General features: G+C 39.6%; 1 protein-coding gene across 5 annotated transcripts in view; it reads right to left on the reverse strand.

The window, feature by feature from the left end:
- Positions 1–7,526: 7,526 nt before the first annotated feature.
- LOC122809242 (interferon-inducible GTPase 5-like) overlaps positions 7,527–12,363 on the reverse strand; it is a 292,158-nt gene continuing 287,321 nt past the window's right edge. For all 5 annotated transcript variants that reach the window (XM_044080563.1, XM_044080562.1, XM_044080564.1 and 2 more), the window contains one exon: positions 7,527–10,604. In XM_044080563.1, the coding sequence (XP_043936498.1) occupies positions 9,392–10,597 (1,206 nt within the window). In that variant the 5' untranslated portion in view covers positions 10,598–10,604 and the 3' untranslated portion in view covers positions 7,527–9,391. The remainder of the gene's footprint in view (positions 10,605–12,363) is intronic.

Consider the following 12,363-nt stretch of genomic DNA (forward strand, 5'->3'; position numbering starts at 1 on the left):
ACTGAAATTTCAAAAGTAATAAGTCAGAAATTAAAGCCCTAGATGAAGTGAGGTATAAAACCACAGAAAACCCTTATGCAAGCACCACAACAGACCAAGAAACAGAACAAATACTTGCCAGATGCAGGACCACAGTGATACCAGTCAGCAATAATCCTTTTTTTGAAAAACTGTTAAGCACTTTCATTCCATAATCCAGGAACTTCAATGAAACAATGAATAAAATACAAAGGTACCATTGAAAAATGTTAAAAACACATCATATGACCAAAAAACCCCCAATTATAATACCTAATTAATTGACTACTATATTAAAGCTCGTAGTGCTTTAATTTCAAGACCAGATTAATAGAGCCCAGAGAAGCTTGTAGCCTCCAATCTTAACTGCCACACTAGTTCACGCTTACTTAAATGCTCAACTTATACTCTTAAATCTTTTTGTATTTGTTCAATAACCAGAAAACCAAATGTATGTGTATTTTCTTTTTCTATATGCCTGTATAAGGCATTAGTTGTCTTGCATTTATGAATGTCTGCCATATGCTCATAGATTCGTTCCTTTTTTCCAGTTTTCTTGATGTCATTCCAACATAAAATGCTGGGCAATCTTTACACTGTGCTAAATAAATCACTATTTTACTATCACAAGAATATTTTCCTCTAATAGAGTAAGTCACATTTCTAATTTGAAAATAATCTTTTACCAAAATACATGCACATCGCAAGCAACATCTAGATCTAAAACCTTTTTCATAGTGAAATATTTAGATTATGGGTACCCTTAAACAACAGTTAGACCAGTTTGAAAAAAAAACTGCGCAAGTTTAAAAAGCTTTTTCTTGAAGTGCTGGATGAGCTTGAACACCTTAATGTAGGTGTCCTCTGTCTCCTGCATCACCTTACTTAATGTAACTATCTCTGTTGTGGTAGGTTACCTCGGGGTAGATTAACACGTTTTGCTGAGGTGGTCCTTCCTTTAATTATGGTGTGAAGACTGGTAGAGAAGGGTGAAGGCTGCCAGCCTAGCCAGATAGAATTATCTGTCATTTGTAAATATAAATGCAAAATACAGGCTTGTTTCTTAAATGAAAGAAAATATGAAAAATGTTGAATGTCAAGATTGTAGCAACATTGCCATCTGCTGTAAGGAAAACTAAGTCAAGCATTTCAAATCTTTCTTTTGAAGTTAAAATTATTTCAAATCTATCCTTTGATCTGTAGAGCTCAGAGTCAGCCTGTCTGGGCTAGCACATTCTTTCTATTGTTTTAACTTAAGGAATAGTTACTAGTGTCTACATATGAAATGTCTTTTATTGTTGTAGCTTCCTGAGCAGGTGTTAGATTATTAAATAATGTAGCCTGTTGACCTGGGAACTCCAGGCTGTCAAAGAAATGATGTAATGGGAACTAAATGCGAATGATGTAATCTGGGAGGGCTCAGCAGAAATGTTTGTTAGTGATTTTAAAAACTATTGCTCAGAGAGAGACTGTAAGCATTTTTGTCTGACTATCCTCATCAGCACTGCCTGTGTCTTAAGTAAGTTACTTTAGAAGTATGTTTTCTTGTAGAAATAGCTAGGACTATAAAGATTAGACTAAGTATTTTTCTGTTATGTCAGAACTGTACTACTGAATTATTTTAAGTTTCGGTGTGATCTTTGAACTCTTGAATGGCACTGTGGTGTAGTTGTATTGTCTTGTGTTTTTAGTATTTATTATTAAATATCTTTAAGCCCTTTTCAACTGTGGCTGGTTTATGTAGAGATAAATTAAGCTCTAGAGTACATTGCATACTTATAAGTGATCCTGGGCTAAGCCCTTCCAATAAGCCTTGATTGCTTTGTTACACTACTATTGGATAATAATATTGCACAGTAATAATTGGACACCCCTTTAAGGGCCTTTGGATAGCTGATAATTATTAGCTGGTGGTGGCAGGAATTACTACTGTATAGTCTTGGTATAGGGGCACAGCTGGAGAATCTGTGTCAGCCTTTCCCAGGAGTGTCTGTGAAGATGTAAAAATACTCATCTCAGAGTGTGTGTGGGTCAGTTACTTGGGCAGGGACACGAAGCACTGGTTGGACAGGGAGGTTAGCTTGCCAGCTAGGCTGAGATCTGGACCCTATAGCTGTGCCAGTGGGGAGTCTTATTGGGGACCTGGAGAGCAAGGGAGCAACCAGCCCCAGACTGACTGTGATCTCTGTGTGCTCTTAAGGGAAATTGCACATTACTGTGTGCATTTGTTATCCTTTCCTCATACATGAGATGCCCCCTTTGGTGTTAGTGTTGAGGATTCAGGCTCCTTGATTGCTGGACCAGGGCACAGGCGTCACATATGGGTTGATGAACCAAATGATTGCTGAAGTCCTTATTTAGAAATATTTCTGTAGTTCTACACATGGCTGAAAAACTACCTTTTATAAACTGTCACACTCATTGTAATTGCACAGACAGGGTTTATACTTCATCTCATACTACCAATTAATAAGTGGCAGGAGCTATGGTTTCAAATCTCCTTACTGACTAGACTATGCAAGGAGTGGTTGGCCTTAAGACTGTACCGGAAATGCACACTACTGCCTCAAACAGGACCAGCATCACCTGTCACATTCAAACAAGCTTTACAATAATCTGCTTTAGAGCACAGCACAGTGAACATTTGGAGTCAAGTTTACTGTATGTGACTTTATATCATCACTTTTTACTTCTATATCATTGCTTTATATTCCCTTCAACTGCTTAGGACACTTGTCTGGAATTCTGTTAGCCAAGTTTACTGTAGATGGGTTCATATCATAATTTTTACTCTTATATTATTGCTTTATGCTCCATACAGCTGCTTGGGACATTTTACTCTGGAATGATGCTACAGATTTACACTCAACATCAAATTTCTGCTAGAGTCAGATTAGAAGTCAAGTTTGTTATGACTTTATGTTGTATTATCATAATTTCTACTTCTTCAGTATTGTTTTATCTTCCCTAATATAGCCTGAAATAACATTTTTATTGCTAACATTCTTAGTGCAGTATTTTGAGCTTATGTTTGTACTTTTAATACTTTTGCACAATCCCACCACTGTGTGATTCGTCGGTTAACTCAGGATCTGAGGAAACTTATGATAAGTAAGCAAAAGTACTACTAGGTTAACATAACCCACCATCTTAAATGATAAAGGCTATCTTAAATGATAAAGCAACTTGTTATTTTGCTTTATCATTTACCAAGGCTGCAGGTCATGTGATGTTTTTGGGCTTGTATTTAAATGAGTGATTTTATTGTACCTGTTGTTATTCATTGAGAAAGGGTTTTATACCTGAAAGCTTTGTTGTTTGATAAAGGTGTTTTGCTCAACTGCTTATTTGCTGTTTTCGCTCTGATTATTCAGCACAATTTTCTGCTGCATCCTACGTGAATCCAGGCAGGAACTAGCAGCATCATTAGACACCCTATTAAACCAAAGCCTGAGTACTGGCTTCATCCCAGCTAAATGGAGGACAGCCACCGTCATCCCTTTACACAAAGGTAAAACGTCCACCAATCTGGGAAATTATAGCTCTATCAGCCTAACTAGCCTGATCTGCAAGGCCATGGAACGGATTATCATGGACCTCATTAACAATGACATTGGAAACCTCCAAACACTTGACCCTACACAGTTTGGCTTTGTCAAAGGGAGGTCATGTCTCCTAAATTTGGTCGACTTCTTTGAGACAGTCAGCAAAGCCATGGACGAGGGGAAAATGGTGCACACCACCTACCTTGACCTGGCCAAAGCCTTTGACACTATTCCTCACTTGGGCATAATAGATAAACTCTCTCAACTAGGCATCATTCCATATGTTACCAGATGGGTAGCAAACTGGCTCACTTATAGAACCCACATAGTCAAAATAGGGGAAGCCACCTCAAGCAGTAGACCCTTAACAAGCGGCATACCCCAGGGTTCAGTCTTGGGGCCTCTGTTATTTGGGATATACTTTTCTGAGATGGTGGCCAAAACCAATGGGCTATGGCTGACCAAGTTTGCAGATGACTGCAAGTTGGGTACTGTCATCAATTCCCCTAGTTATGTGGACATCCTCCAAGAGGGTGTCACTCAGACAAATGACTGGTGCCAGAAACATGGACTCAAGCTGAATACCAAAAAATGCATCATCATCCCATTTGGGGAAAGTAACATCCCCACAAATTATCACATTAATAACAATGTCCTAAGCACTCAATCAGTCGTGAGGGATTTGGGCATACAGGTTGATAGCAATCTGACTTTTGACCACCATGTTGCTTCCATTGTACGGAAATCCTTCTACATGGCCCACCTCATAAGTAAGGGTATCTCATCCAGGGACAAGGAGGACATAACATCCCTGTATTCTTCCCTTATAAGGCCCATTATTGAGATTATAACTCCCCTTTCAGCATGTACCTCGTAAAGCACATGCAGCAGCTGGAGAGACCACAGAGGTTCCTCACCAGGAGAATCCAGGGCCTCAAACATCTACCATACACATATAGGCTAAAAGCCCTATCCCACTACTCAGTTTCATACAGACTCCTCAGTGGTGACCTCTGTCTGGCATACAAGGTGATCAAGGACCCCACCTTGATGGGACTGCTGCATATCCGCAAGTCAAGCTCCACTCGGGTAACCCACATGCGTGGACTCAGCCTGGTCTGTGACATCAACAAGACTTGTTGGCAGGACAGATTTGTGTCCCAGACTCTTCCATCTATGGAATAGATTCCCTCTCCACATCCATCAGAGTACCTATTTACCCCTTTTTAAGCACAACCTGGATAACTGGATGGGGAAACAGAAAATATACCCCTGAGATTCCACCCATGTCCCTGTTGGACAGGAGCATTGGATGCTGATTTGTTTAAACTTGGGCTAAACTCTTGACTAGGCTTATAAGGGCCTCAGGGCCAATAGCCTAATAACCTCCTATGATCCTATGATTTAGTAGATTTGAGGAATCGAATAGAACCTCACCAAAGAGACTACCCACCAATGCAGATAACACATTACTGTGCCTCAACTTGGAAAATGTATGCAGGAACATATGTAGGGTTCACCCAGGCAAAGAGGCTGGTCCAGATATGATCCCATGGAGACTACTAAAAAACTGTGCTGATCAGCTGGCACCTGTCTTCTCAGATATTTTCAATATATCGCTCAGCCAGGAAAAAGTGCGCAAATGCTTCAAGACCACCAATATCATCCCTCTGCCTAAGAAACCATCTCCAGCATCATTAAATGATTACTGGACAATTATACTTGCCTCAGTAGTGATGAAGTGTTTTGAAAAAATGGTCAGGGATCACATAACATCCTGCAGTTCCACTTCATAAACACAGATTGCTGAAATATTGAATTTCAGCAATTAGTGTCCATGCAGCCGAAACCTCTAAACAACAGAAGTGCATAATCGTGAATGGGACTATGTCGAATTCACGCTTATGCATTTTCGTTATCGTATGGAAGTGTTCGGCTGGGATGGTGTCTGCAGTTTAAGGTGAGTGAGTGTGCATGAGTGTTTTTGTAACTTGTATGAGTGGGTCAGAGTAGGGAGGTGGGGGTATGAGTGCGTGTATTGGTGGTGTGTAATTTTTTATTTTTTACTGTTTGTGTGATCTCGGAGTTAGTAAATATATATATATATATATATATATATATATATATATATATATATATATATATAAGTGGGGGGGTGGGGGCTGCAGGGGGGCTTGCCCCCTGCATATGTGTAGTGTAGGTGTGTGTCTGTGTGTGTTGTGTTGTATTTCAGTGTTTTGTGGTGTGGGTGTTATGGTTTGTGTGTTGTGTGCTGTATGCTGTGTATTCGATGTTGTGATTTCATGGTTGTGAGGTGTCAGTGTTTTAATGGTTTCGGCTTTATACTGTCAAAATGCTGAAATTCGATACTGCAGCATTTCTGCAATATGAAATTAAACCTATCATGCCTACCTGCTACATTTGATCTTTTACAATTTGCATACAGGCCAAATTGTGCTACTGGGGATGCCATGCCCTTAACACTTCATCACACCTTGGACCACCTGGAACATAAGGACTGTTATATACGCACACTGTTCATAGACTTCAGCTCTGCCTTCAGTATGGTAATTCCACAGCAACTGCTGTCTAAGCTGAATAATCTAGGCATAGAAAACAAAATATGCAACTGGATCCTCAACTTCCTGACTGAAATGCCACAAATAGTTCGAGCTGGAAAACATCACTCAAACAGCATCACCCTAAACACCAGGGTTCCACAAGTTTGTGTACTCAGTCCACTTCTTTTCACAATTCTAACACATGACTGCATAGCTACGCGTCAGTCAAACAGAATCACCAAATTTGCAGACAACCCCACAGTAATCGACCTTATCAAGAAGGAAGATGAGGGGGGCTACAGGGAGGAGGTGAACTAACTCGTGCATTGGTGCACTGACAGCAACCTACCACTAAACGTTGGGAAAACCAAGGAAATCATCATCGATTTTACGAAGGAAAATAAGCCACACACCCCCTATCATCGTCAATGGTGCCATGGTGGAGGGAGTAAATAGCACCAAATTCCTAGGTGTACATATCTCACAAGACCTAAGTTGGGCCACAAACACTTCTTACTTTATAAAGAGAGCCCAGCAACATCTCCACTTCCTTAGGAAACTTTGTACAGCTAACCTCCCCCACAGGTCCTACTTACCTTCTACAGAGCCATGACTAAGAGCATACTAACAAACAACATCATTGTCTGGTAATGAAATTGCTCTCAAGCTGATCGGAAGGCACTGGATAAGATCATTAAACAGGTTACAAAAATCCCTGGCTCCAACCTTTAATCCCTACAGGACATATATTCAAACAGATGCTATGGCAGTCTGAAAACTATTGAGTGATGCACACCATCTGGCTTATGGACTGTTCAAATTCCTGCCAACAAGGAAGCACTACAGAAGCATTAGATGCAGTTTATCTTTTTTCAAAAAATGCTACTTACAACAAATAATATAAAAAATAAAGTGTGTTTATCTTTTTTTTATTTGTGTTGAAATTCTTTATTAGGGTCTTCCAATCATGTTTCATGATCAGATGTTTTATGTATTAATTAAATATAATCATAACCAACCCAATTACTAAATTCTTCCAATTTCTGACCGGAGCTGGCATACCAGGTGTATTAACAAGCATTTTCAGAAGCCATAACCTACCCAGTGTTGTGTCTGCTGCTGTGTAAGCTTCAGAAGTTATGTATTGCCATAGTGAATGGTTATACGCTTTCAATTTGCTGTTCAACCTAGGAAATAATTTAGCATAATTCAAATAATTGTTTTGGATTCCATATTAGATTCATCCACATACTGAGTGAAGAAAAAAGCTTGTTCTATCAGAGTCATCTAGGCAGAGTGGTGAGGGATACATAACCAAATAAAAACAAATCTCTGTGTAGTAAAAGTTCAATAGCCCATTGTGTACAAACACAGCAAAACTGAGAAAAACAATTAATCAGACCACAGTAAACATCAGTCTTTACTGCATAAAAGGAATAAGCTATAGTGGTTATCATCACTACAAAAATATTTCACGAAATATAGGACAATATGAATCAGTTAACAATTAACTGAATATAATACACAGTGGCTGAAAATGTCAAAGCATTAAAATATTACTATTTTTAGCTCATTGCCTTCACCGGAGTGCTTGAAACTTGCAATGTAATGTCCAACAATGCTTTTAACAAAATCAGGTTCTGAAATCAATATAAACAACTATTCATTTGTCTAGATCCATAAATGCTACTATATTAATATAAACAGCACACTGTTTACTAAAATGCTCAGCTTTACAATGGCAACACTTATTAGAATCCAAGTCTTTATATAGATTTTGCCTCCTTGAGCCCCTGAAAAAAGAGGTACTGCATAAAAAGAAGTTATGTACTCACCATAACATTCCATCTGAGTAGTTGTACTTCATTTTCTGCAACCTGTGAGTATTAGGATCCATATTGGATCCGAGCCGGCAACATTTTCCAAGCATCTGCTTCAGGCTCCTCCCCTTACCCATAATCCCTCACATCTCCTACCTTCCCCTCAGATTGAGTTTGCCACTATCCAAACTCTGAGCAACTCTATAACAGCAGTAGATCCATAAACCCCAAAACCACAGGTCGGATTGGGGAAGAAGAGATTGGATGGAAGAAGGAGATGGAGGTTGTCTCTCCAGACGGAGAGAGGTCTGGCAAGGCTCCCATTTGGATTTGGGTCCGAATGAACCTCCATATCATCCTGTCCATGTCTAGCTCCGACAGACTCTGAGTTGAACGTGAGTAGGAGACTGACTCAGATCTGGCTGGTCACTGTGACAACCTCGAAGAAGGCCTCTGGTCTGAGGGCTCAGTCAGCTCTGGGGAGAACATCAGGGAGTGGAGCCAAGGAGAGGTAGTCCTGATAACTTTTGTAGGTGGGCTAGGAAAGGGCTCCCACTCTGGAGACTGCTTGTGGTGCCTGTCCCCTCTCTTGTCCTTATCTCTCTTTTTCTTGTTTCTCTTTACTTTCAGTCCCCACGTCAGAAGGCTTAGAGGGCGGTTGAGTCCCAGCCTGGGGGGGGGGGGGGTTGATCAGCTACTGGAGCCAAGGTCGAGGTCACCATGTCCAAGGCAGAAACTGGTAGCAGGCCCTTAGCTACCAGCTTTGCTTTGCTTTCCTTCAAGGCCCTAGGGTTGAACCCTGCACAAACACTATAAGGCAAAGATATGTGGGGAACACGCAGGCAAATAACACACAGAGTGTGGCCAACAGCCGGGGAAAGCTTGTGGCCACACACTGTGCATTTTTAAAAGTTGGTTTTGGCTGCTCAGCCATCACAAAAACCCACTCAGCCAAAACTGAACCCAAAATTAACACACACACACTAAGGTTGGGTTAGGCCTACACACTAACTTACTAACTTTTAACTTACTTTTTTTTTTTCTTTACAGAAAAACTTACTAACAATGAAGGGGAGGAAAGGGTTGACTATCGACCACACACACACACACACACACACACACACACACACACACACACACACACACACACACACTCTAAATATATCAGAAAAAAGTTTTCACTTACTTCTCCCAACTTGGAGCTAAAGAGACCACAATGCATATGCATGAAGCGGCAAATGAGATCTGAGGGAAGGTAGGAGATGTGAGGGATTATGGGTAAGGGGAGGAGCTTGGAGCAGATGCTTGGAAAAATGTTGCGGCTCGGATCTGATATGGATCCGAATACCCACAGATTGCAGATAAATGAAGTTAGCTACTTCAGATCTTTTTTTATCCTGACTATAGAGTATACTGGAAATTTCGGCATGTAATGTTTTCAGCTGCATTAGACTTCGGTGCCAAGAGCTGTGATTAGCACACTGTGAGCATCCTTGGCAAGTTCATCCAAGAATTTCCTCAAGAGGTAATATGTGGTAGCAAATGAGATTCCACCTGCAGCAGCTGTGCCAATTAGTGGTATAGTACTGACTATATACTCAACCAGCATGAGACCACCTCCAACAGCATTGGTTAGCATTTTTTTCACAACAGTAGATGTAATTTCTTTGGAAAGAGGTGATTTGACAGCAGCCATAAGCTCTTTCACAGGTTTGTTAACTCTTCGAGATAAGTTACGCAAAGAATCATCATCCAGGCCAAAGCTGTCACGATATTTGGTTAGCGCTTTTACTAATATGGCAATGTCACATGCAACTGAGAGTCCTGGGATAGGAACAGTTGCAATGCCACATGATATTGTTGCATATTTCCATATTGTTTTTCTCATGACTTCAATTTTTTTTTCTAGGATACGAATTGAAAGATTTGGTAGACAGAGCAGGAATGCATGTCTCTTATGTTCTGGTAGTTCCCTCTCAAGAGTGCTTTCTAGGTCATGAAAATCGTACTTGCCAAGCTCAAAGCTAGAGATAAGAAATACCTGAGGTGGTGAGACTAAACCTCCATCTTGCAAGCACATGATGCAGTTATCCTTGATTTCATTCAGGGTATTCAGTTCGTTATAACTAGTATTCCGACGTTTCTGTGCTGCATACAGGTCTGCATCCACTTTGGAACGTACAAAATAAAATTTCTTTTGCATTTTCTGAATCTCTGTAGCTAGTTTGGCATGATTCGCTCTGAAACGCTCTGAAGCAATGATTATGAAAAAGTCATATGTACTAAAATTTACTCGCTCCAGATATTTATCAGCACTAAAGTTGGGGGTTCCAATTCCTGGAAGATCCCACAACCTCACGTTTGGATAATTTGGGTGTGGATATGGTGCTGGCACTCTGGTAGTTTCCACAACCCCAGTCTTTGCGGCTCCATCTACCTCATCATCTTCTAGACCTCTGACAACATTGATGAAGGTTGATTTTCCTGAACCAGACTCTCCTGTGATAGCAATGTCAAGCTTGGCATTTTCTAGTTGTTTCATGTTTTCTAATATTCTTGTTGCTGCATCGGCCAAGTTGCCTGATTCTAGGGAGTTACTGATTTCCTCCACTTCCTCATCTGTGATCATGTAAAATTCCTCGTCGACGTCCATCACTAATCTGTAAAAACAATTGCACTATTAATCATATTTAAGTTTTATTGCACATTTATACATTTGTTTACTTGTTATTTATACTCTGCTTGATTAAATGTTACTGCTAATAACACATAAGCATATTTTTTCCACGCAGTTTGCTAACCCTACCTCACACATTCCTGCATCAATATAGTACATACTGTATCTCTTTGTCGCTGTCAGTCTATTTCACCTTCATTTTGTCACTGCCATATATGCCTGGATAATGATTTATGGAAAATGAATTTCTAATATCTCTTTCCATGTTCATTGTTCCAACATCATTAACATACTTTGTTTTGAGCAAATTTTTGTGGCCCAGTGACATGGATATGAAAGTCATCCTTTCCATGACTGTGTACAAGTGAACACTGAAAGCTTTTAGTGGCATTTGAAATATATTAATTTGTGATGTCTCTGCAACATAAGGAATGGATCATTTCTCCAACAGTGACCTCTGTCAAGTATGGTACATTTTGCAATTAACTGTGATTGCAAAACCATTTGTTGCAACTGGTATTATCTCCCAACTAATCTAGTACAGTGGATACCAGATAAACAAGATGTGAGTTATAATGAAAGCTACAGCAACTGACAGTCACATAAGTGAAGATTTTGAGGAATAAGTGAATAAAGGAAGATGACGTGGTGATGAGGATTAGAATAATGAAAGTCATGTGTCTACACAATCTATTTAGATAGATTTTAGATTACTTAATTTCAATTCACTACTCACCTTTGGCTCTAATATCCTTGTGGTCTCATTTAAAGCCCGCCTAGCTTATAACCCTTCCCCCTGCTTAGCTACGTATACGAGGTTATTTAGTCTTCTACTGCAGATGCCATTTTCAAATGCCCAGTGCTTCTAGACCCAGTTGGCAGCCTTTACTTATGGTTTGTATTCAGTTGTTGGTGTTTTTGTAAATATTATTGTACTGCAGTAATAGCCCATGTATTAGGATTACTCTTGGCCATGTTGAAAAGTGGACTGTATTAACAAGGAAACTTTTGTTTTGTGCTGAGATATATTGCCGTTTCAGCTCATTTTATCAGTGTGTATGTACTGTGTGTACTCTAATCACTGCTTTGCTAAGAAACTGTTGTTACTATATGGTAAACAAGGACAATATAGTGTTTCTGTAGCCTCACTATTGACTGCTAAGCCACTCTGAACTCAGTCGCTTCATTTAAGACTATAAATTACTTATTTTTGGTTGAAATTAGTTGAGTGTTCATATATGTTGTATAGTGTAAGTCTCCCCAACTGAGTCGCATACTTTATGTGTATAATCTAGTAGTATTTTGGCTAAAAATATAGTCGACCGACCAAAAATGCTGTATATTACTAACTTAAATGGAAGAACAGTGCTGTTTACTGCTGTGAAGCTGTATTATTATGATGGTGTCATTTGGATCACATAGAATCTAAACTGCAAGTTCTTAATTTTAATTAAATATAGAGAGTGCTGTTTCTGGTTCATGGTCTTAGTATTTCACTACTAAATTATTCCAACACTGACTCGCTTCATTTAAAGCAGCATTTTAAAGTTGTTTTTGCCTAGAACACTCTATACTATACTGCTGAAGTTCAGAATAAAACCTGAACATTTTCTGGTGCTGATGCTGTTTGTGAACTCAGGTTTTTCTTTTCTAATCCACCAGACACTGAGTCGCTATATTAGAAACAACTGCCTAACACATGTTTTGCAAGATAAAGACTTGGGATTAGAATGAATGTTCTG

The sequence above is a fragment of the Protopterus annectens genome, chromosome 8.part0, assembly GCF_019279795.1.
Source record: "Protopterus annectens isolate FY-2018-M chromosome 8.part0, PAN1.0, whole genome shotgun sequence".
Classification (NCBI taxonomy): domain Eukaryota; kingdom Metazoa; phylum Chordata; order Ceratodontiformes; family Protopteridae; genus Protopterus; species Protopterus annectens.